General features: G+C 40.0%; 3 protein-coding genes across 5 annotated transcripts in view; 1 reads left to right on the top strand and 2 right to left on the bottom strand.

Annotated features, from left to right (window-relative positions):
* Positions 1–709: 709 nt before the first annotated feature.
* LOC117221655 (uncharacterized) lies at positions 710–7842 on the bottom strand. The gene is made up of 2 exons (XM_033472761.2): positions 4623–7842; positions 710–4415 (listed from the first exon to the last, which is right to left on the bottom strand). Exons 1-2 carry the CDS (start codon positions 7071–7073, stop codon positions 2748–2750), a joined length of 4119 nt encoding a protein of 1372 aa, XP_033328652.1. The 5' UTR covers positions 7074–7842; the 3' UTR covers positions 710–2747.
* A 746-nt stretch (positions 7843–8588) lies between these two features.
* lost (methenyltetrahydrofolate synthase domain-containing protein lost) lies at positions 8589–12025 on the top strand. 3 transcript variants are annotated; one of them, XM_033472625.2, is made up of 5 exons: positions 8589–8935; positions 9216–9601; positions 9684–10030; positions 10098–10293; positions 10365–12025. In XM_033472625.2, the coding sequence occupies exons 1-5, from the start codon at positions 8920–8922 to the stop codon at positions 10737–10739; spliced, it is 1320 nt and encodes a 439-aa protein (XP_033328516.2). In that variant the 5' UTR covers positions 8589–8919; the 3' UTR covers positions 10740–12025. The 3 variants fall into 3 exon arrangements, with proteins under 3 accessions (XP_033328516.2, XP_033328514.2, XP_076379918.1); XM_033472623.2 differs by having other exon boundaries at positions 8593–8935; positions 10098–10299; XM_076523803.1 differs by lacking the exon at positions 8589–8935 and adding an exon at positions 8985–9071 and having other exon boundaries at positions 10098–10299.
* Positions 12026–16122: 4097 nt separating this feature from the next.
* LOC117221626 (serine/threonine-protein kinase 32A) overlaps positions 16123–22925 on the bottom strand; it is a 29579-nt gene continuing 22776 nt past the window's right edge. Inside the window, exons 6-10 of the mRNA XM_033472724.2 lie at positions 20806–20895; positions 19952–20118; positions 19542–19822; positions 18807–19016; positions 16123–17534 (exon numbers count right to left, since the gene is read on the bottom strand). Coding sequence (XP_033328615.1) covers positions 17369–17534; positions 18807–19016; positions 19542–19822; positions 19952–20118; positions 20806–20895 — 914 coding nt within the window. The 3' untranslated portion in view covers positions 16123–17368. The remainder of the gene's footprint in view (positions 17535–18806; positions 19017–19541; positions 19823–19951; positions 20119–20805; positions 20896–22925) is intronic.

The following is a 22925-nucleotide window of genomic DNA, read 5'->3' as shown; positions in this document are numbered from 1 at the left end:
AACACTATTTCATAAGAATCCTATACATCTGTTTGTATATTCTAGATTCTAGAAGATTTATTTATTATTAACTTAATAAGTAGACTTTGTGAAACAGAAAGAGTCAAATTGTATATGTGCACGCTGTCCAATCAATGTTTATGGACGGGGCGTAGCACACTCACACGCCGAACTGACAGTGTGAGCTGGTTATAGGTAAAAAGATTAACACTCTTTTCAAGTGGACTGTATTTAATATAAAACTGACACGATAACGAGTGAAAGTATAAATTGCCACTAGAGAGAGGGAGAGAGAAAGATAGAGAGAGAGAGAGAAAGAGAGAGTATATAAATGTGTACTTGAACTTGAATAAATTTCTTTTACTTATAAAGAAAAACATATTTTTACCTATCTACTTTGTATAATGCAAGACAGATTGTTTAGTCATATTTGAAATTAGCAGCACGTTTACCTTATAAATACATATATTGAAATTCTTTAAAGACTTCATTATGAATGCGACTCCTTTCATATCGGAGCAACTCGGAATGCACTTCAAAACTTCGTAGAAACTTTAGCTCATTTGTACATACATACTTTCATGCCCCTCTCACTAACGTTATCATTTGCATTGCATGCCAAGTATTTCGTCGCATTTTAAACTCGGAAACAACAAAGGGTTAAAACAACGGTAACAGTGTACTAACAAATAAAAATGCAAAGAAGAACTTATTTAAAAAAGTACCTCAATACATAATTTTTATTAAGGTATACACATGTTGCTGATTTATAGTTTCTTTTTATGGTAATAATTATCCTATTTTATCCTCATAATAGTACGAGTTGTTTTTTAGACAATTATTAATTGCCAACAAGAATTCGCTGGCTCTGTTATAAAATAAAATGATATACATATTTACATTATCTACATTCGCATTCAGTAGGGAATGCATATTTTTTTTTATTTTTTAACTAAACGATTGCACATTTGGACGTCGATGTTGGTCATATGTGTAAATAAGCTACGCTCAACATCCGAGAGTATCGAAAATTGTTATATTTAACTAGGACAAAACGCACGGCTTACTTCTGCATCAGAAGAAATAAAAACGTGTGGTTGTACATTAAGAATCTTAGAAAATCATTTATGTAATAACCATCAACAAATAAAAACTCAATGCATCGGATATAAATAGAATGATTGGCAAATGATCTATGCCAAATTTCGTTCGGATTCGTAACGATTTCCACAATAAAAACATCGTTTTCATAACAACAACGCGTATTAAACACAGTTCAACAAAATTTCAATACGTGATAATAATCCCAGCGCTTCTTTTCATTCATATTGCTCTCTTGAAATTCTGTGACAACGAACAGTCACAAACACTTCACATAATATAAGAGTCAAACGTTAAGATACTTGACATAGTATACTTGATTATTTTGGTTAAACACGAATTTATTTTCGTGAAAATTTTCGCGTACACGATCCCACTTAAGGTTACTAAAATCTTCTTACAAGCATACACGTCGCTATATACTACGTTTATCTGGGAGAGCAATATGAGGAACCAACATCGATCAGTCTTGGAATTACAATTAGCAATAAAAATCATTACATTTTGCAAAATATATAAATATAGAAGAATAATAACTAAGATCCGTAACTACCTTTGTAATAATTAATGACGCTAATTATCATATAGGGCCTTGCGCGTTGTAGAAATCAACGCAAATAAATACGGGCCTCTCTGTCTCTCGCCACTACCTCGTGTTCTCGCATTTAATGCCAATGCATTAAACCACAATATGCATGCCGTGTGTAAAATAGTTATCGTAAAAAAATCTTATTTTTTTTTGTTTCGTATAACGATCAACACATAAAAAGTGCTTAATGACTCCATTACATCGATCAGTTAGTTCGTTATTATCTAATAGTTAATTAGTGTAAGTTGGCAAAAGCATCTCATCGTATAGGCTTCCTTTTACAGAAGTTGCTCAGATCTCCAGACAATATGTATCAGTTAATATTACAAATTTTCTTATTATCTTAAGTAGTTACAGTCTCGAGTCATTGTATTTTAGCAGACTATACGACAAAAATTTCATGAATTAGAACGTATCGTGTACCACGCAAGGTACGTAACGCAAAACCGTCTTCTTCATTATGAAGATAAATTAAACTTTTTGTTATACGATTGTTGATACGGCTAGCATGACACAAGTTATGCTTAAACTCAAGTTTAAAGTGTCTATATTAAAATACTTAATACATAAGAGAAAAACGAACGAGACCTTTAAAAACAAAAACAAAAACAATCTATAGAGCATTCCTACATTATAGAATAAAATTTTTTCCATTTCATAATTCTGGCTTTTGTGCTAAATTAGTATTCCATTAACAGAAAAAAGTGAGGAAAGATAATGAGATGAGAAAAAAAAGAACTGAAGAATAATAGAATTAGGCAAAATATCGTAACGCAATACAGTAAATTCTCCCCAACTGTCGTTCAGCTTGTACACAAAAATAAATAATTTAGGAAGAGGAGATACGATTATTCGAGCCTTGCGCCTCGTTTTTAAAGTTGTTGGCAATCGGAAACTGTAAAAATGAGCCACGAAGCTTCAAAAATCGTATCTCTGCTTTGTCCATTTCCAAATTGTCCATTTCTGTTTACAAACTGTGGGACAACTGGAGAGAATTTACTGTACTTTTAAAAACATTGATATTGACTAAATGAATAAAAACTCTCGTTCGTTTCGTTTAGTTTTCGGTATTTACAGGTTCTCGCGCATGATGAATCCTAACGTGCTTGTTGTGGTTCGACTTCGTACCGCTCGATTTCCCGCAAATATGACATGTATATGGTCTGGCGCCCGAGTGTACTCGCAAGTGCTCCTTCAGATAGTACGATCTATGAAATGTTTTGTTGCAAACATCGCACGTGTATGCTTTATTCTCTTCGTGCTCTTTGACATGCCTTAGACAATTATACTTTCGTATAAACTGCGCTCCGCAATAGTTGCAGGTATAAGGACGCACGTTCCTATGTGAATTCATGTGAGCGGTATAATCGCTGTGCCGGTAAAATGCGGCACTACACTGATTACACTTGAAAGGTTTGGTGCTACGGGCAGCGTGTGTCCATTTGTGCAATTGTAAGTTCCACTTAGTACTAAACGCCTTGGAGCAAACTTGACATTCATATGGTCTCTCCCCGTTATGTACTCGCATATGTACTGCTAAGGAAGATCGCAAATAAATACACTTACATATAGGACATTCAACGTTTTCGCTCTCCCTTTGAGCATCCGGAACGAATCTTCTGTTGTGAGCACGACGCATGTGTCTGGTCAGGCTAGCCATATGAATAAATCTTTCATTGCAATACGTACACGCTTTGGGCTTGTCGTCGTGTGTCTCCTTATGCCAAGCCAATTTTTTCTTCGTATGAAATACCTCGCCACAGTGACATATATAATCCTTCAATTTCCTTTTTATGTTTAAATGATGTCTATTTTTGTGTTGAGTCAAATTTGAATATCTACGAAATGTTTCATTGCAAAGATTACATTTAACGGGTGCATTTCCAGTATGTCCGTTGGTATGCTCATCCAATTTCTGTTTCGTTAAAAATGCTTTGTCACAAACAGTGCATGGGAACGGTTTTATCCCTAAATGTCGTTTCATGTGTAACTTGAAGTTCTGTTTCCTATAAAAATACTTCCCGCATTGACCACACTCTAATGGATGTATTTTAAGATGTGCATTGAACAACAAAACTGAGGGAAACTCTTCTTGGCATATCTGGCACTTGGTACTATCACGAACTCGTTTTGACGTTTCTGTGAGATGTACTCTTTTATGATGTAGCTGTAACGATTTTTCACTACTAAATCGTTGATTGCACAGGGTACAAACTACCTCAATGTTTGACGGTAACACTAAAGAAGTTTCAATCTTTTGATCAGGTTCTACTTTTGCAGTTACATCCAAAGATTGCGGTGGTTGCAGTTGATGTAATAGTGGCTGTTGATGATAAACTTGTTGAACATGTAAACCTGGTACAAAAATCTCCTCAAATGCGTTCATGCGGCCATCCAGCAATTTGATATCTTTCACCTCAGGTTGATCTGTAGAATCTCTGCTACCACTAGGTCCAGCTTCTTTGTGCGTAGTAGTACTATGTACTCTGCGTTCTTTTGGACAATCAAAAACCTCGGGACAATGGTAACACTTGAATGTTCGTTTTGTTGGAGTTTTTCTGTCTCGATCTAGGAACAGACTTGATGTGAAATGTGTAGCTAATGATCTACTGTCTAATAACGGTCCACTAATTTCATTGTCTGATCCTTCAGATTCTTCCCAACTCTCACGGGCCATTAAGTCATAAGAAGTAGACATACGTGATGACTCCTGACCAGCATACAGCTATGTACACAATAAAAAGAATCTTTCAATATATATATAACTAAAGTAATTAAAAAGATATTACAATTGTTTAAAAATATAGCAATTACACTTAAAAATACAAAAGATTCAATAATAAACGATGCCCTATAATAACTTGTGTGATTAATACAAATAGACTTACTTCTTAAAATTATTTGTTAAATAAAAAATAGATTATATACACACCTGCCAAGCAGAAGGTTCGGTGCATCCATTGCTTTCCTGTTCTGATAATTCACCTCTAGGTGGCATAGTTTCATCAGCTCTCATATTAACACTCTTTACTTCTTCATCTATACCTATTCCACCTTCACTGCTTGCCATAGATTGCTGACTCGTTGCACTAACAGCTTTTTGAGAAGAATCACTTATAAATGTACTAGGAACTAAGATGTGAAGCCCATCAAATTCAAAAACATTCATTGGACCTGCATGGGCATCTTCATTTAAACTAAGTAGTTCCATTGATGGTTTTTGTATAATTGATTTAGAAGAATGGAAACTCTTTGAATCAGAACTACTTGCAACAGCTATAGATTCTGACAGATTTACAAGATTACTTTTATTTGGTGTACTAGAATATTGTTCATGCGATGATGATGTTGATTGTTGTGAAATTGTGGGAAATGAGCTCACATGTTCAGTTATTACAGATTGATATGCTGAATTTCCTTCCATTTTCTTCTCAACAGTTTCATTCAAAAAGATTTCTGATTGATCTGCTTTTACATCTTGCTCCATAGAAGAACAATCAATAGGATCTTTCTCTGGTGTTGCATCCATTGCTATATTACTTTCTTCATCATGGCTTATACCATTATCTATATGACAAAATGAATGCACTGAAGCCGGTGAACATGGTTTACTGAGATCCTTTCTCACCCTTAATACAGAAATACCACTGCTCACAGATAATGGGGTATGTGATCTAACATTATCTGAATTTTCTCCATATTTAATGAAAGGTGTATGAGGACTTTGAATTTCTTCTATTTCCATATCTGCTTCATCAAAGTTGTCTTGTGTTTCATTTTTCTCATCTTCATTTTCTTCGTCTTGCAATGTATTTGCATCGAAACCAACTGGGTAAGAATTAAGGTTCTCATGTGAACCAAATACTGAACGTACAGAGTAGGTTGAACGACGACTGTCTGTTGGCATAGGTGATACAGGTGCAGACAAGCTGTTCTTATAACGATATGAAAGACACAAATTTTTATCTTCTTTACTATCTACATCAATTTCTGAACTTTCACTAATTTTTAGTTCTATACTGGATTTACAATTGTTTTCAAATTCACTGGAACTGTTAACTGCTGTTTCATGAATCACACTTTCTGCCCTTTCTGGGGGAGAAGAGGGTGGATCTTCTTTTGGATCGTCCTCTTTCTTCTTGTCATCTGTATTAGCAGATTTTTTATGTGACTCAGTATCAAATTCATTTTCCATAATAGTGATTAAAAGACGTTCTAACTGTTCTACTTCAGGTTGAGCTGGATCTTTAGTTACACCTTCTGTGGGTATTTCAGACGAAGTACCTTCAGTTTCATTTACTTCTGTGCAAGGAACTTTTTCTGTAGTTGTCTCTTCAAATTCCTTCGCTGATGTCACTAATGGTACTTCAGGCATATTATCTTTATTATTATCTTCCTCATCTTTATATATGTGCACATATTCTTCTTGTACACTCGAGGATTCGTATTGCATAGGTTTACATTGAACATCTACAGTAACAACACATGAAGTTTCGCCCTCATCGATATCAGGCAACACACTTTCAACTTTATCATCCTCAACATTACAAGTGATTGCCAATGTTCTTGGAATGTTATCATATTCATTTTGAATAATGTGTCGATTTTCACTATCCGATGTAGTGGACTCCTGTTCTTCAGTTTCTATTTGAATTGTAGTGGTCTCACTTTCATTTTGATGAATAGAATTTTCTTCGATTAACGATGGAGGTGAAACTGGAAGATTAATATCTGGTAACACTTGTTCAGATTCCTGTTCTGATTCGGGCAAAATCTCAGGTAAGATTTGTTTTGGCTCGGAATTATTTACAGGTATAGCAATGGCAGTCCTACCACTTGTTTCGCCTGCCATAGTTACTATTGACCTGCCTCTAGTTGTATTAGGTATAGTTGTAACTGGTGAGATCATCTGAACAGTTGGTATTTGTTGTTGCTGATACATACCATAAGGATTATACAGCATCTGCATCATTTGATTAGCTTGAGGAGCCATTGCATATTGCGGTATCATCATAGTGCCATTGTTCACGAACTGTTGATAACTGAACGAAGCAAATTGAGGTGGCATCACAGTACCGATCGGTGGACATTCAAAGATTGGTCCTATAGGATATGGTGATTGAGTTGACAGATGAGTATTCTGTGAAACTGGTGGTGTACTCTGCGGTGATTGTACAGATGGAGAAGTTGGAGGCGCAGACGGTGATAGCTGACTTTGTGGTGATTGCGAGGAATTAGAACTGGCTTTGATAAGAGCTTCGATGACTTGTTCCTTTGGATGTGTGTCCAAATGTCTTTGCAAACTGATACCCTCGCGTAAATAGAGGGTACAAACAGGACAAGCCACTGCACCCCCCGATGTTCCATTGTTGGTAAGATCCATTCTGTCTCAGATATTTTCTTTACACATGCAATTTCCGAACAACTACATTGAACACTGCAAACGTGTTAAAATACTATGTAAAATGTTGACGGTGTAGCGGTAGTATCACTAACTTTTTTTTCTAATTGACACGTCTTCGCCGTCACTGCCGTCCTCGGCGTTTTCGTCGTCACCGTCAGTACACTTGTCGTGAGGGTCGTCGTCGTTCTCGACGCCGTCCTCGTCGTTATCGTTACCGTTTTCGTAGTCGTAGTCGGCGTCGTTGTCGCCGCCGTCGTGGCTATCGTTACCGTGGTGGTCGCCGTTGTGATGAATGTTATAATCGTACTGGTCGTACTCGTCGGAATTTGCCCCGTATCGTTAATGCATATCGCCAATGGCTATTTGCATTTCGGGCCCTATCAGGCTTGCAAGCACGCTTGAGCACGGCATATGCACAGCCGACACGTTGCACCAGCCAGTGCCCCAAAAATATCGACGTTCATGGCTACCTGGTTTGTGTGTGCGATGGAGCCAGCAAGGCAGTCGCGGACAAATCAATATCTTATTAAATCGCCAGCCTCCCCTGCTCTTATTAAATTACACATGCACCATTCACACACACCCGTAACGGAGCACCTTTCCCAACCTTCTGTACGATAACTTGCCCGAAAAGTCTTTTGTTTCTCATTCGATTATCGAAACGGCATGTTTTTCGCCCGATTCCAGCCTAAAAACACAACAGAAAACAGTGACGACTGGTATTCCACCTTAGAATGAGAACAACAAGAGGTCTCACTACAAATGTGGCGCCCCCTTGCACGATGCCCTATTAGCAACCTCCCCCCAGATTCAGTCGATTGTGACACAATCATTCCCTTTTCTACCGACTATTCAATGTCGCCATAGACCAACTCCGCAAATAGATCGAATGCTTTGTAGATATCCATGCCACAAGTTAACTGTTTTATCAATCTAGAAATCCTAAACAGATTACAGCCTATCTTTAATATAGATTTGAAATAAGAATTAGTGTTAATAAGTTAAATGCTAATACTTTTTGAAAGTGAAAGCATTTGCATTGTTGCGTTTTATCTTTACATTGAGATTCTGAGAATGTAGATGTACGAAAATATTTTGGATAAAAGCGCCATTGAATGTAGTAGCAAAACACTGAAACTAGTAAACAATCTATCGACTGTAGATATCTTCTTAAGGAAAAATACCATTCGTCGGTAATTCGGCTAGCAGTTTCATCATTTTATTACTATGTCTAATGTCGCTATTCTTATATTTTCAGAAACAGATGATTCGTCTTACGAATAAAGCAGCAAAAGAATCATTCATACTAGATATTTGCAATAACAAATAACATTGAACATTGTACAGTTGTGTACGTTCTAAATATTTTTTCCAAAGTAACATCTAAAATACAAACATTTCAATTCTATTAAAGATGTTTAAATAAGTTTGCTTTTCAAATATTTCCCGCGCTCGTGTCTACACGTACATCAGCTGTGTTTTAATCTCGTGCTGGACAGCTGTGAAATGATTTAATCTATACTTTAAATAAAGACAGAGGATTTAAAAGGTTGCGTGGTAACTATATGTCTGGGTTATGATACTTTTTTAAACAGTTAATTACTCGTGATTAGTGTGTAAACGTTGAAAATTCTAGTGGATTTCATTATGTCATGTTTACTGGCGTGGTTTCGCATAGAAATAGAAACAAGCGTAAAAGCGAGTAGAGATAAATCATATAATCTATTTTTGTAAAATAGGGTTGTCATAAACAACCCTTCTCAAGTTAATTATAAATTGTGACCGACATACTCCTGCCGAAGTTACTTTGTCTGCATAATTAAAAATGACAGAAGAATTACGTGAGTAATATTTTGACTTTGACATACCATAAACATTTGTGTATTGCATGTTCATTTCTGATAAAAGATATTAATGTGTCTAAATGATCGATCGTGATTTATATTTCCTAAAACTTTCGTTATTTGTTTCAAGTATGTAAGTATAAATTGCTATATTGTCGGTAGCAAAAAGTCTCCATTAATGTACACTGTGAGAGGTATCTGATTAATAAATTATAAGAACCTCTTTGTCAGCCTTTGAATAAATAATTAAGTAAGGTTATGTATATCTGTTTAACAGCACCAGAGGTGACCAAACACAGTTTTCGCCTGAAAATATGGGATTATCTGATGAAAAATGAGCTAGTCCATTTTCCTTTAAGCGTATACGACCGTATACCAAACTTCAAAGGTGCGGCTGAAGCAGCTTCACGGTTAGCAGAGCTAGAGGAGTTCAAGAAGGCACATATTATAAAAATAAATCCGGACAAGCCACAGGAACCTGTGAGGTTTTTGGCATTGGAAGCCAATAAAGAAATACTGGTTCCAATTCCAAGATTGAGATCTGGTCTGTTTTTTCACGTTACACCGGTAGCTGGCATCACTAAGAATGAGCTGAGAACTCTGTCTAAAATTCATGGTCTAAACGAAGCTGGTAAATCACTTGGAATAGACTCCAAGATAAAGGTACATGTTTATTATAATAATTGAAATATTTCATTTGTACTTTATCTCTATTACTTCTCATATCCTTCATGTTACCTTTCAGATAGACCTTGTGATATTGGGATCAGTATGTGTGAGTCGCGACGGGTACAGATTAGGTAAAGGCAAAGGATTTGCAGATCTAGAGTTTGCTTTGATGGTGAGAATGGGTGCAGTTACACAGGACACTACAGTCATCACAACAGTGCATGATTGCCAGGTGGTTGATAGCTTGCCACCAGCACTGTTCAAAGAGCACGACGTACCTGTGGATATAATTGTTACACCAACCGAAACAATAATAGTCAACCCAAGATTAAAAAAACCAACTAGTATAATATGGAACATGCTGAGCGAAAAGAGACTGGAGGCCATGCCGGTATTGCAACAGCTGAAAGAGATGGACGAGAAGTATGCACAGATTTGTACTAATTGCGTTAATTTGTACCAACAAATATAGCGAATTATTATTTTCCAGAGACGGCATAGTAGTGATCCTGGGTCAGAACGAACCCGATTATGTGCGAAACAAGAGACCTCCTCGAACAAGGAGAGTTGTTCTCGCAGACGGTTGTGGAGGAGAACGAGAAAAGCCAACGAAAACGGGTTTCCCAAGAGGATCTTCATTTCGCAAAGCCAAGGCCGATGGCGATACTAATGTAGCCTCTAGCGAGGTGCAGGTTGGTTATATTAACTTCATCCTCTATGTCCGACTGCACAACAATCATATCAAATCTAATTTCAGGAGAAGCTTCCGAATGGGGTCAAGCAGCGTTCCAAGAAGCCAAGATCGAAATCTAGATTACAGATCGACTTCTCTTTAAAGCTGTCGAACATCTCTTCCTACGCAAGAATTCGCGACCTGAAGAACGAACTATCAGTGCGTGGAGTCAAACCGAATAAGATCATATGGCAGGGCTGTCGCGGGGTCTGTTATCTGCACTTTAATAAGCTCAAGAAGAAAACCGATTTGCCGGAACAGCCTATACAGGTCGACTCGATAATGGCGAACCTGCGGGATCTGCGAATCGGTGAGTCTTCCAACGAGACCGATTTTATAATAGTGGAACCTACGAAACCAATCTCGAGAATCGAGGTCACCGATGTGACAGCTGTTTAAGTAGGTCGTGGTACTTCCTCGATGAGCAACTATCTCTAACGATGTACAGGGTGTATGAAAATATAATAGCAAAGACACTCTGCGCATCATTTAGATAATTGCAGAAATTAAGTATTTTTTACAGTGCTTGCGATCGGGACGAATTTTCACGAATCAGTAGTCGTTTATAACTTTTTTAAATGTACAAAGCTTTACAGGTGAAACGCCAGATGTATATAGATACGAAGCGCAAAGTAATCGTCTCTGACTTGTACATAATTAATTTGTTAAGGCATTTAATTTGTAATAGATCGATAGTCAATCCGGGAAAGACTACCAAGCTTTACGTTTCGATACAAACTTTAAATCGCTAAGTTATTTAATCGAAATCGTGTCTTTTCTTTCTATTTATGGTTGGTTAACAAGTCCATGACAATATTATAGTTTTTGGATAGCTTCGATAACAACTACTGTGATTACGTAAAAAATATTTAACTGTAAGTGATAGTGGATTTGAATGATTTTTCGCGTGACCGGTTGCCAGAAGCCAAATGACCGGGATGCATATCTGTGTGGCATTCGATAACGCTTATCTGACCCTACAGACTGATGATGATAGTTTAATTAATCGTTAAAGAAAACTACCTCCCGAGAAAAGTATACAGCGAAACAAAAAAAATAGAAATTATTGTGAGAAATGCATCAGATCGTTCCACAGGAAATCCTTCTTCTTTAACTTTGAATAATCAAGCACTAATCGTTGAGGGTAGCTATAGTGTGATATGATTTTTGTTCACTTACAATGTTAATTTCGTCGATCCGTGGAACGATTTGACATTTGACATATAACCTTGACATAATTTTCATCCCAGTTAATTCCATTTATCGAGTACTTTTCGCAGGGGGTAATATTCGGGGCATATAATAAACGAACATCGAGTACGTTATTTTTCTGAAAGAATATTTTTGCAGATGGTAAAATAGGAATATAAAATTCATTCTATTTTCATGCTGATATAGCGTAACCTATGACGGCATTGTGATGGAGCACTTATACGTAATTGTAATCTGTGTGCTAGTATAAGAAGCAATATTTTTGTGATATATTAACAGACACAATCTATCGTTCATTGAGATCGTAGATAATTATTATGTTGTTGGTTTTTGTTATCACCGCAGTTACTATTGATATTAAGCAGAAATTATATCCTGTATCTGCTGGTCGAATCTTTGATACAGTAAATCCGTATATTTTGTCGATTTATTTTCAAGCTAAGAATAAATGGATATTTTCAAGGCTGAGAGAATGGTGTACTTTTTCCACGAAACAAAGACCTCTGGACGCTTCCTTCCTCGTCCTTCGTGATCTAATTCCTCGCGTTGTTAGAGGAGTAATTACTCACCTCGGCGAATCGATCGATGTTTCTTCCATTCCTAAGAAAAACCTTGGAACCTATCTTTCCAGACTAGCAGCCCCTCGATTAGCTCTGTTCCATTATCTCTTCCCATTTCTATTTCATTCACAAATTAACAAAGTGCACTCTTAGTACATTCTATGCGCCGCCTCCTCGACGACTTTCGCCCCTTCTTCATCCAGGCTATAACTCATTTTCGCGATTAAACGTTTCTTTTCATTCGAGTATTCGCAAATGTTGGATAACCTTTGCAATCGGAGCGGTAACGAGTTTACCCTCGGACCAAGAACTTTCAATGTTTTGCATAATCGATCGCAAGGAACGATTCCCGCCGCTTCTGAACGGCAAATTGCATTAATCTTGATCGAATCTCACGGACGCGGATCTCTGGGAAGCAGGAAGGAAATGAAAATTCCTTTTCCAATAGAAATAGCCTCGCGGGACCCTCGAGTACATTGAGTTAGCGTTCTCGAAAGTAGGCATGCTCTCGACTCACGAAATTAAATGAAACGAACGTACTTCTCGTTCTCGTTATTACCGAGTTTGCTTGATTCGTAGACGCGGCCCGGTAAATAATACAAAAGAGGAAGAAAAATCGTTCGCGGATCGACAAAGTTTCTATTATTCACGAAGCCTACGTTCGACTCGGCTCGCCGGTCCGTTTCAATTGCTTTTACGCTTTCTATCGAGTGTGTCGCACAACGACGTATCGATTCCCCACACTTCTTCGTTTTTCTCTCCTTTCCATGCTTATTCCACCCTTCGTCAATATTTCATCGCGGAGTTATTCCGCTGCGCGGAATTAAGATTAATCTGCAGTAGTTCGAGCAAACGTCGAAGAAGAATGTTTCATCGATTTTTCTAACGCGCTATCTACCACTTACAAACTCACAATTATATATCTACTTTTATTCGCGAGTACAGTAATGTCTCTCTAATTGACGCCCAGATTGACCACAAAAATGGATAATTATTGGATAATTTACTATCATGGATAATTTATTTTTATAGTTATAAATTGTCCACAATTATAAAAACGAGCCGCGAGGCTCGAATAATCGTATCTCCTCTTCCCAAATTATCCAATTTAGTGGATAATCTGAGCGTCAGTAAGGGGGACATTACGGGAGACATTAAGAAATGTTTGTCGCCGATTCGAGCAGCGGCTTGCGATTTTGAACGAAACGCTTCGAAACGATCTCCAAGTGCTCGGCCAGGATGAACGGGATCGTAAATGTTTTTTGCACGCGTGAGCACACAATCCGCAAGCCTTGCTATTGCTAGTCGGATTCTCAGTTTCCTTTTTGCGAAATGGCGCCGGTGGTATCGATTACCCGCCGCTTCGCCGTCAAGTGCGCGGCTTTATGTCCAATACTCGTTAACGAACTCGCTGGATACCGTAAATATCAATTACATGCGGAGAGCCCGCGACACAGGCGTATCCTCCATCGGCGTGTTCCGCAAACTGAATGCCCTTTGATCTCGCCGATTTCCAGCTATCAGATTCGCTTATCTGTTTGCGCTGGTCGCGATTTCTAAATCCATTTCGGAGAGTGTGGGCGCGGACGCGGCCTGGACTGGCTGGTTCCGTTCACTAGAATGATTGCACGCGACATTTTATCATTTCCCGGTCTTTGTTTAACCCCTTAACGTGCACGCTCGAGTTAACTCGAGCGCGCTAAACTGGCCAAACTGTGCACACTCGAGATAATTCGAGCGGCGTTGTACTTTATGTTGCTATAATTTTTCACACTCGAATGCAATCGAGAATTGGAAATAACAATGTGAAAGCAAAAAAAAAACAATCGTTTTATTGATATTTATCATTTACATGGGATTGTAAGCTATAACACTTACATATTCAAGTATAAAATATATCCTTTTTCTACTTATCACTTACGACTTATCTCTTCCTTGTGAGCCGCTTTACGACAGCGTATTCATATTCGGATTCTGATTCGCTCATTTTTCAATATATATTTTACTAAAATATAATGTAAAATAAAATAAAATAAAATAAAATATAATAATAATAATAATAATAATAATAATAATAATAATAATAATAATAATAATAATAATAATAATAATAATAATAATAATAATAATAATAATAATAATAATAATAATAATAATAATAATAATAATAATAATAATAATAATAATAATAATAATAATAATAATAATAATAATAATAATAATAATAATAATAATAATAATAATAATAATAATAATAATAATAATAATAATAATAATAATAATAATAATAATAATAATAATAATAATAATAATAATAATAATAATAATAATAATAATAATAATAATAATAATAATAATAATAATAATAATAATAATAATAATAATAATAATAAATAATAATAATAGTAATATTCTGAAAATTAGAAATCATACCAATTGTATAAATATAAATTGATTATTTTTGTATTTTTGTAATTTTCTTGCCAAGACAACGTCCTAAATTGTGTTTGTTTACATTAAAAAAAATTGATTTTTTTTGGCCGGCCTTTTTCAAAAGAACTGTGCATTAAGGGGTTAATAATGATCGGGGATCTTTTACCACCGAGGTGAAATTTGAAATTTCAGGTTCACGTCAGCCGACGACAGTGGCGCGAATTATTGAATTTCGAAATTAGCGCTACGTTCAACGAAGAGGTCAAAAGACACCTCGTTAAATTTTCGTTCAGAATTGTTCTCCAAGTTTAATATGCGATTAACAATGGGAAGTGTATAATTCAAGAATTTATAGTCCCAAGCCATTCGCATGATTAGCGTACGCCTACGCTTCGTTTTACTGGATTGTTTGTCGGAATGGAAACGAAGAGAAACAATTTAACGGCGCGATAGCTGCCAAGTAGTTTCGCGCACACTTCAAGTAATGTGCTGTAATCGATGATAAGACAGTTTCATTGTTCCTTGTGAAGATCGAAGCTCGATATTTTTCATGTTTCTCTAATAAACAATTCCTTCACGTCCCTTAACGCGATTATTTATTATTAAATCAGCTTTGCGAATCATTCGTTGAATTCTCTGTTCGGACACGGAATTATTTAAATTAAAATATCATTTACGAACTTTGTTAATCATTACTGTACACCTTGCATAAAAATTTCATATGGTACACATGAGGTGTCATGCACACCAGAAAATTAAAACGGCTGTCACGGTTAAACTACATGTATTATACATATATTTACTAATTATAAATTAGTAAATATTCTTCAGACGTTCTAAAGCAAAGGTGAACAGCGTTTTTCTTAAAAATATCACTGTTACGCAGTAAAAAAAATCCGGAATGTTCGTGACTTGTTCAATACTTCGAACGCGGCACGAGTCCGTCCCGACCTTCTGTCAAAGCCTCGTGCTGCGGGCTCTCGAACTTCACGCTCTCACCTCTCATTGGTCAGTGTTTTTCGTTAATAACTCGTAAACAAAGCCGCAGATTGCATTTTCGCAAAAGGAAAAGTTACTTAGAATGATCTCAGCTACCCCACATTTCCGTATTGCGAAACATTTTTGGGGACACCCTGTATAGTACTGGCACGCTCGTGTAAAGATGCGTAGCCCAGTTATGGCTTCTCTAATGGTGAAGAATCGAGTGTTCCATCAGCGGTATCGGTTCCGATAATGGAAATCCTGCCGCAGATGTGGGCCAAGGTTGCTCCAGTGGTCGAAAACCAACGACAAATGCGACAGCGGGATTGAACAGTCTGGCTCACCGAGAATATCATCGTAGAATCGATCGTAACTATGCTTCGGATGCGAGATGCTAATGTCACCGCGTCCCTTAGCATCACGAGAATCCGTTTCTGCTGCAGTTTCGAAAACAACTCGTCCCGAGGACCAGCCAGCCGGTCGTTTCGTCGAGCCACGAGTAGACTGCGGATGTCCGCGCGAGCATAGATTTTTCGGGCAGCAATTCCCGGGAAGTGGAGCGAGAGTAAACAGGAAGAAACGTAAAAATCTCGTCGAACTTTATTAAACATTTTATTGTACCGAATTCGAGATAACGGGGGGTGTGTTACAATTGCGTAAATATTCGTAACTCCGCTGGTCGCTGAACTTCTCGACGATTTCTCATTCGAGTTATATTCGTAACGGTTTCTGGGCGCTGTTCTATCTCGAATTCTTCTATTACGCAGATTTGCATTTCTAGATCAGCGACGAGCAAGCAGCGCGGAAAGTTCAGAGCTTCCCCTTTGAATCACGCAAATTTCCCCCGTATCTTCTCCGAAACGGGAAGATACGAAGGGAAATCGCGCGGATTCGAGCCTGCCTTCTTCCGGCTGCTTTCGCATCCGTTTAAGTGCTCTCTAGAAAGGGCTCTCTATATTTGGTCGGGTTTGAGTTTTCCATTCCATATATAAAAATAAACAATAGACTTTTCCTTGAGATGTACACGTACACAAGGTAGGAGGTAAAATAGAGATATAGCTTGTCGTTTATCTAGTAGAAGGTGTTAGGTCTGACGGGAACTCGGCTATAAAATCGTGAGAAACGGAAAGAACAGTTTTCGTCCTTGCACCTTAACTTAACCTTAGTAAAATGCAACAACCGTGTTTCATATAGTTTTATCACGTTATCTGTGCGCCGGGGCGGATTCGCGCGAACAGGCCGCAAACTCTCGATCGTGTTCGACCGAACCGAACGTTCGCGGATGCCTGCTCGGGGAACCCTTCCTCGTTCTTTTCGTTGTAACTGTATCAATTAACGTCATTTTCATCGGGGTAACAAGAGTTGTCAAGAGTTTCGAAGTATCTACCGGGTGGCATTTCTAGATTACACGATACATGTGGATACAAAATGAAGATATCGGAGACAGCCGTTCGCCGACGAAACGGAAACGTATCGTAACAGGAAACAAATGATTCCTCTACTACTCTATTCTACTCCTAGTGAAAGCACAAGTATCACATTGGTCCGTAGCAGTCACGGAACCGAAGATATCGTCGATTGTTGTACGGTAGACAGGTCCAAGCACCCGGTTAGCTAAGGTTCGTGCCGTAACTTCGTTTCCGGACAATTCTTGGTTCTGGAATCGTCGAAATTGACTTGGACAAGTCGGGTTCCCGGCTAGAAGCCCGTTCACATGGTTCTTCGCATCGGAACGAGCTGAACGGATCCAGATTCCGAGGACAATGCGGCCCCAGCGTGCTTTAGGAGCATTCTCATCGAAGAAAAGCGTGCCTTTCCACGTTCGGATTATTTTCCTAGGATTTAGGATGTCGAGGGCTCTGGACTAGCGTCGATGTAGTCGATGTCCGAGGACGTCGCGGTGCTTGCGCGTCTTCCCTGCCGAGGGGACGAGCTTATCCGCGTTTTGACGTTCGCTGTCGAGACGGATAGTCGGTTTCCAGTCCTCTGCGCCGGCTGTTGTTTCGTCCTGGAACGAAATCACGAGTAATCGTCGAGTTTAACCCTTTCGCGCCGAGCGCCGCATATATGCGGCATCCATTCGACGACCTGTGGGTATGGGCGCCGCATATAGGGTGTCCCGAAAATGTCTCGCAATACGAAAGTGACGGATTCCTCAGGTCATTTGAAGCAACTTTTTCTTTTACAAAAATTTTCTCCGAGGCACCGTTAACGAGTTATTAACGAAAAACAGTGACCAATGAGAGGCGAGCTCAGCTGGCTCGAGGTGGCTGAGTCAACGGCGCCAGCGGTCGAGTGGTCGAATCTCAGTTCAGCTGGCGCGAGCCGGCCGAGCCAACGGCGCCAGCGGTCGAGCGGCCGAATCCTAGCTCAGCTAGCGCAAATCGACCGAGCCGATGAACGGAACTGGGCTTCATGCGCTGGTTGGCTGGGCCGCCTCGCGTCAGACGTACTCGATTCTTACTGGTCACAGATTTTCGTTAATAACTCATTAACGGTGCCTCGGAGAAAATTTTTGTAAAGGAAGAAGTTGCTTCAAATGATCTGAGGAACCCGCAATTTCCGGATTGCGAGACATTTTTGGGACACCCTGTATATGAGGCATCCACTCGACCATCTGTGGGTACGGGCGCCGCATATATGCGGTATCGAAATGAGGTGTATACAAAAGACCCAGATGTGTAATTTGTAGCAAAAATAATAAAAGGACGGATTCGCGGTATGAGTGCAAAGATTGCGATGTTGGTCATTGTATAGATCCTTGCTTTCAACTGTATCACACAGAATTATATTATTAGTTTTTACATATTATTATCTTTTAATCATCTTCGTCTCGTTATTAATTATATTAAACATTTAATCGTTAGGCTTTGTGATTATATAAATACTTATGTTACCTATAATTTTGTAAGTCTTTTTAAATTAAAAATGTAAATATACTTGTAACATTAGAGCAATGATTGTTTTATTCGACACAGTTATTATTTAAGACTTGGAACAACATATATTCAGAAACCACGCGCACTGTGCATATTTCTGGAGCTAGTTTCCGTTCAGTGACGGTACTTCGGCGGATGGAGCTGCCGTAGCGAAAGGGTTAAAGGAGTAAGGATTGGTCTGGACGAAGCAACGGTCGAGGCGGTCCGAGTAGACGAAACAGAATTCTTGGGGGATTCGAGGCTTTAATCGAGGCTCTATCCGAGCCAAGATCGTCGGAAAAACAGGATCTAGACAGACATAGACCCGCTGTCCCGGGAATGTTTGCAACATTTCGACTGACCTGAGTCTCTCCTCCGCACCCAGCATGGCAGTGTTCAACTCTTCCTCCCACTGTTTCTCCTTCCTCTCCCTCTCCTGCCTCTCCATCTCGCGTTCTCTATTGTACGCGCGATACTCCGGGATGAATGCTAATCTCCTCAGATCCACGCTCGGTCCGGCGCCCTCCGCTAACGCGAGGGAGTCCTCCGGGGGATGCTCGACTTTCAGAGATCTGGGTAAACAACAGAAAATAGCGGTATCTCCGTCCCCTTGAATTGGAAACACGAACACACGGAGATAACGAGGAACCAGCCCCTCTTGTACTACATCTTACGATCCTCTCTTCATTAAAACCCCCATCCCGACGGCTTTCTGCACCCTTGCGCTTCTCCTAAGAAAATATATCGTGGGATATCGCGGAAGCCTCTGGTTGCGCGACCCTCTGGCTTCGCGATAAAGAGAGGATTTTGGCGCAGTTCAGCGAGCAAACAGTTTCGGTAAATTTATAATCGTGGAAGGGTTGCTGTTTAGTTCCGACTCGGAAATTAAGTAGGCCAGTAGGAAGCTATTCGAGTTTCGGAACTCTCCCCCTATCTCGCGACGGTCTTTCAGTTTCGAAGGAGGGATTAGCAAATTGAACCATTTCGCGCCGTCTACTGGGTTGATTTTTCGCTGTTGCGTGAATTAGCGCGGAAGCAAATTAAGTCGGGAAAGCGGGGGAAGACCTCTAATGAACGGAGTCGGGCTCCGCTGTCACCTCTGCTTCGCCAGGCGTTTTTTCTTCTTGTGCAACGGCTTCGTCTCGATGATCATCTCCTCGAGCTCGAACGTCGGGTCGCAATTAAGATGATCCTTCGGCGGCGTGAACGTCGGCTTGATTTGCTTGTTCAACACCTTCTCGAAGTCCAGGTCTCTCATTACGCTCACTTGCTTCAGCTCCTTCAGCGTCGACACTCGCGCGCCCGGCGCCACCGTTAGCAACCGGTCAAGAAGATCGCGTATCGAGGAACTCCAAGCTGTAGGCGTCGGCCTTTCCTCCTGCGAAATCATTCCTTCGAACCTTAGAGTACTACGCTTCCGATAACGTCGATTAGCCTGAGTCGCTTTGTCTGAGCAAAGGCCGATCGAAGAGCTGCCTATAGTTTTCGATCCGCCGTTAGATCTTACCTGCAAGATTCGCAAAGCTTCTCTATGCGACGTGGTGGAGTGCAGAGGATAAGGACGTTCCCCACTGAGCGTCTCCCAGGCTAGAATCCCCAAGCTCCACCAGTCCACTGCGAAACCATAGCCGAGGACACCAAACTCCTCGCAAGAACACATGTAAATTTCTGGAGCTGCGGGTCAGACGGACGTTAAAAGGAACCGCCGACGTTAGAGCTCTGTTCGGCTGCTCCGTCTCTATCCATGGTGATGCGGTTACGCAGATCCATTGCACAGCATTTACTTTCGTTTATCGAAAGAATAAGGTGGTCGTTGGGACCGCCGGAGGTCGACGGGCGAAACGGTACCGGAAAAGGGTCAAGGGGGGCTGCTCGAGTGCCAAAGGATTATTAAAAGGATCAAGGGGATTTGGAGATCAAAGGGAGGATCTAGGAGGTTCAGAGGTCAAAGGATGCTTTAAAGGATCAGGGAGAAGGGCTATCGTCGAGCAAGGAATAACGGAGCAGCAGGAAATCAAAATCCCGTGTAAAAGTCTAAGAAAACATCCGGCGAGTTCGAAGATTTTAGAGAAAATACGTTTTTCCCGGTGTAAAAAAGAAGAAAGTGAACGAACATCGTAACTGGCTCCCAGAAGATAATTCCCGTAAATTCGGATGATCGTACGAGCTTGGCAAATTATAGCACACATTTGCTACAACAAGATAGGAACACCTCCTGATCCGCTCCGACATTCACGGAATGCAATAATCGACTTAGCACCAGGATGGATAGAGACGCATTACGACAATCAGATTTTACGGTCGAGAAGCCGTTAATGCCTTGACGCGACGGGGACGCGCGGCATCTAATTAGTTCATTACCTATGTATGGTTTTGTTCCTGACATCGAAGTCGCCAACTCGCCGTACTCCAGCACCGTCGCAATATTAAAGTCAGTCACGTGCGCGTGTCCTGCACAGAACATAATATCCGCGTGTTACACAAATCGAGCGCCTTCTTGCTAGAACGATGAGCAGGACGCTCGTTCTACGTCCACGAGTTTTCTCGTCGAACGACGAGAAATCGATCAATTGTCAGCTGGCTGTCGTCGCCGGTCGCAACATCTGTCAAATGACGTTAACGGGCACCGTCAAGATGTCATCTGCGAAGCTACGATCAGCCGCGAGGATATCGGATATCCCATTATCCTTCGCAGCCCCCGACCACCGAACAGAATTTTAATACGACACTGGTGTTCTGTTTCCAGTGTGCAACGGTATAACGTTGCAGCCAGTAGGAGCAGGGGTTGGTTCTCTGAATACACCAGCAATTGCTGGTAATTCCTGGTAAAGATTCCGTCCTGGGAACCTATGATCTACGATGTCTCCTCTAACGAGACAGTAGCCGGCGGCATCGTTTTGATATCATTCGCTCGAAACGAAGGAACTGTCCGCTTTCTCGGAAGGAAACTTTATTTCTTCTCGAGTCGAAAGGGTGAAACCCTCATTAACCCTTAGTGCTCCGCGCGTTTCTCGAGTACTACCTACCAGCAACTCTCGCACATTTTTGGAGCGGAGCGCCTGAGATAAAGGAAGTCTTATTTTGAGCGGAAAAGATCGTCCTTGTGAATGCATTTGATTTTATTTATTTTGTAAATATACATTTTCCTATTGTAAATAAAAGATAAATTTTAAATTTTGTAATTCACCATGGTGTGATATCTTTGGTAACAATCTCCCATGTGCATTCTGGGTTTGCTTGGACAAGCGTCACAGTATTCACTTTGCCAAATAGAGTTACCAGATATTTCTTTCAAGTTTAGAACATTTTCTGCGTAATCGTTGGTTTCCTTTATAATTTCATTTTCCAATTCGTCCGTGAAAAATAATTAAAAATATTGTATTGGCTGTTCAATGTTTGTAGGAACTTGTGGTCCAATGACCTGTGGCAATACACTAAAAGGTATTCTATCTGGAATATGAAATTCTTCCGCAACATCGCGCTGTTCATCTAAGTCTTGTAACGAATCTTCGCTTTCACTTTCAATAATTCTCATTCTTCGTCTCTTCGGTAGTATAATTTCGCTACTACTACTCGAAGTGTCAGAATCATAACCAACATTGTCTTCCACGATGTCTTTTAACTCTTCAAAATCAAATACGTCTTCGGTATCACTCGGCTCTAAATTCTCATCATAATATTTATTTTTCTCCGTGTTGCTAACCATAGAAAAGGTCAAAAACTGGTTTAATCGTAATGGTGCAGACTTAGCATGTTTTAACTACAGATAACAATTGCTAACGCCGACGATAACGTATGCTAAAAGCATTTGGCTCTGTAGCGGAGCCTTCGGAGCGCTAAGGGTTAAGAAATCATGCATCAGAGACTCCTCGCTGCAAATTCTGCAGTAGATGTACGCCGTCATTAGTACTTTCCGATATCGGGAAAGGATAATAAGAACGAGGCGAGCCTTTCCGTCGCTATTAATACGGGAGTTACACTGTACTTTCCATGAAACATCTAACAAGCTGGATCACGCGCTGAAAGGATTGTGAAGCGGAGGTATCCGCGGATCGCGATGGGGAATTCTTGAGCTAGAACGTGCACGCCGACACCGGCCCCGTAATTTTAAATGATGCAGAAGCAATCTCGCGGCTTAAACAACTGTCGGTTAAGCACGCCGGGAAATTAGGGTTGCTCGGTCCTCGAGGGTCCTCCGCGCCGTGCTCTGAACCCCTTTCGTTTTCTCGCTCCGCGTCGATTCCATGCGACGAGACGCGACGCGATGTTTGCCCTGGAATTTTGCACGAACGTTCGCATCGATCGCGATATCGATAATCAAGCGAGTCAAACAAAAGGTTGTTCCATCGCCTTAGCCGGCAGTCGATTACCAATTCATCGAACGTTCCCTGAGATCTTGAGATCGGGTAAATTCTCCATAATTGCCCCTCGCCTTGTAAACAAGAATCGACAATTTTGAAAGAGGGGATACGATTATTCGA

The sequence above is a fragment of the Megalopta genalis genome, chromosome 7, assembly GCF_051020955.1.
Source record: "Megalopta genalis isolate 19385.01 chromosome 7, iyMegGena1_principal, whole genome shotgun sequence".
Classification (NCBI taxonomy): Eukaryota; Metazoa; Arthropoda; class Insecta; order Hymenoptera; family Halictidae; genus Megalopta; species Megalopta genalis.
The sequence above is the reverse complement of the archived record's forward strand: the minus strand, read 5'-3'. Positions and strand labels throughout refer to the sequence as shown.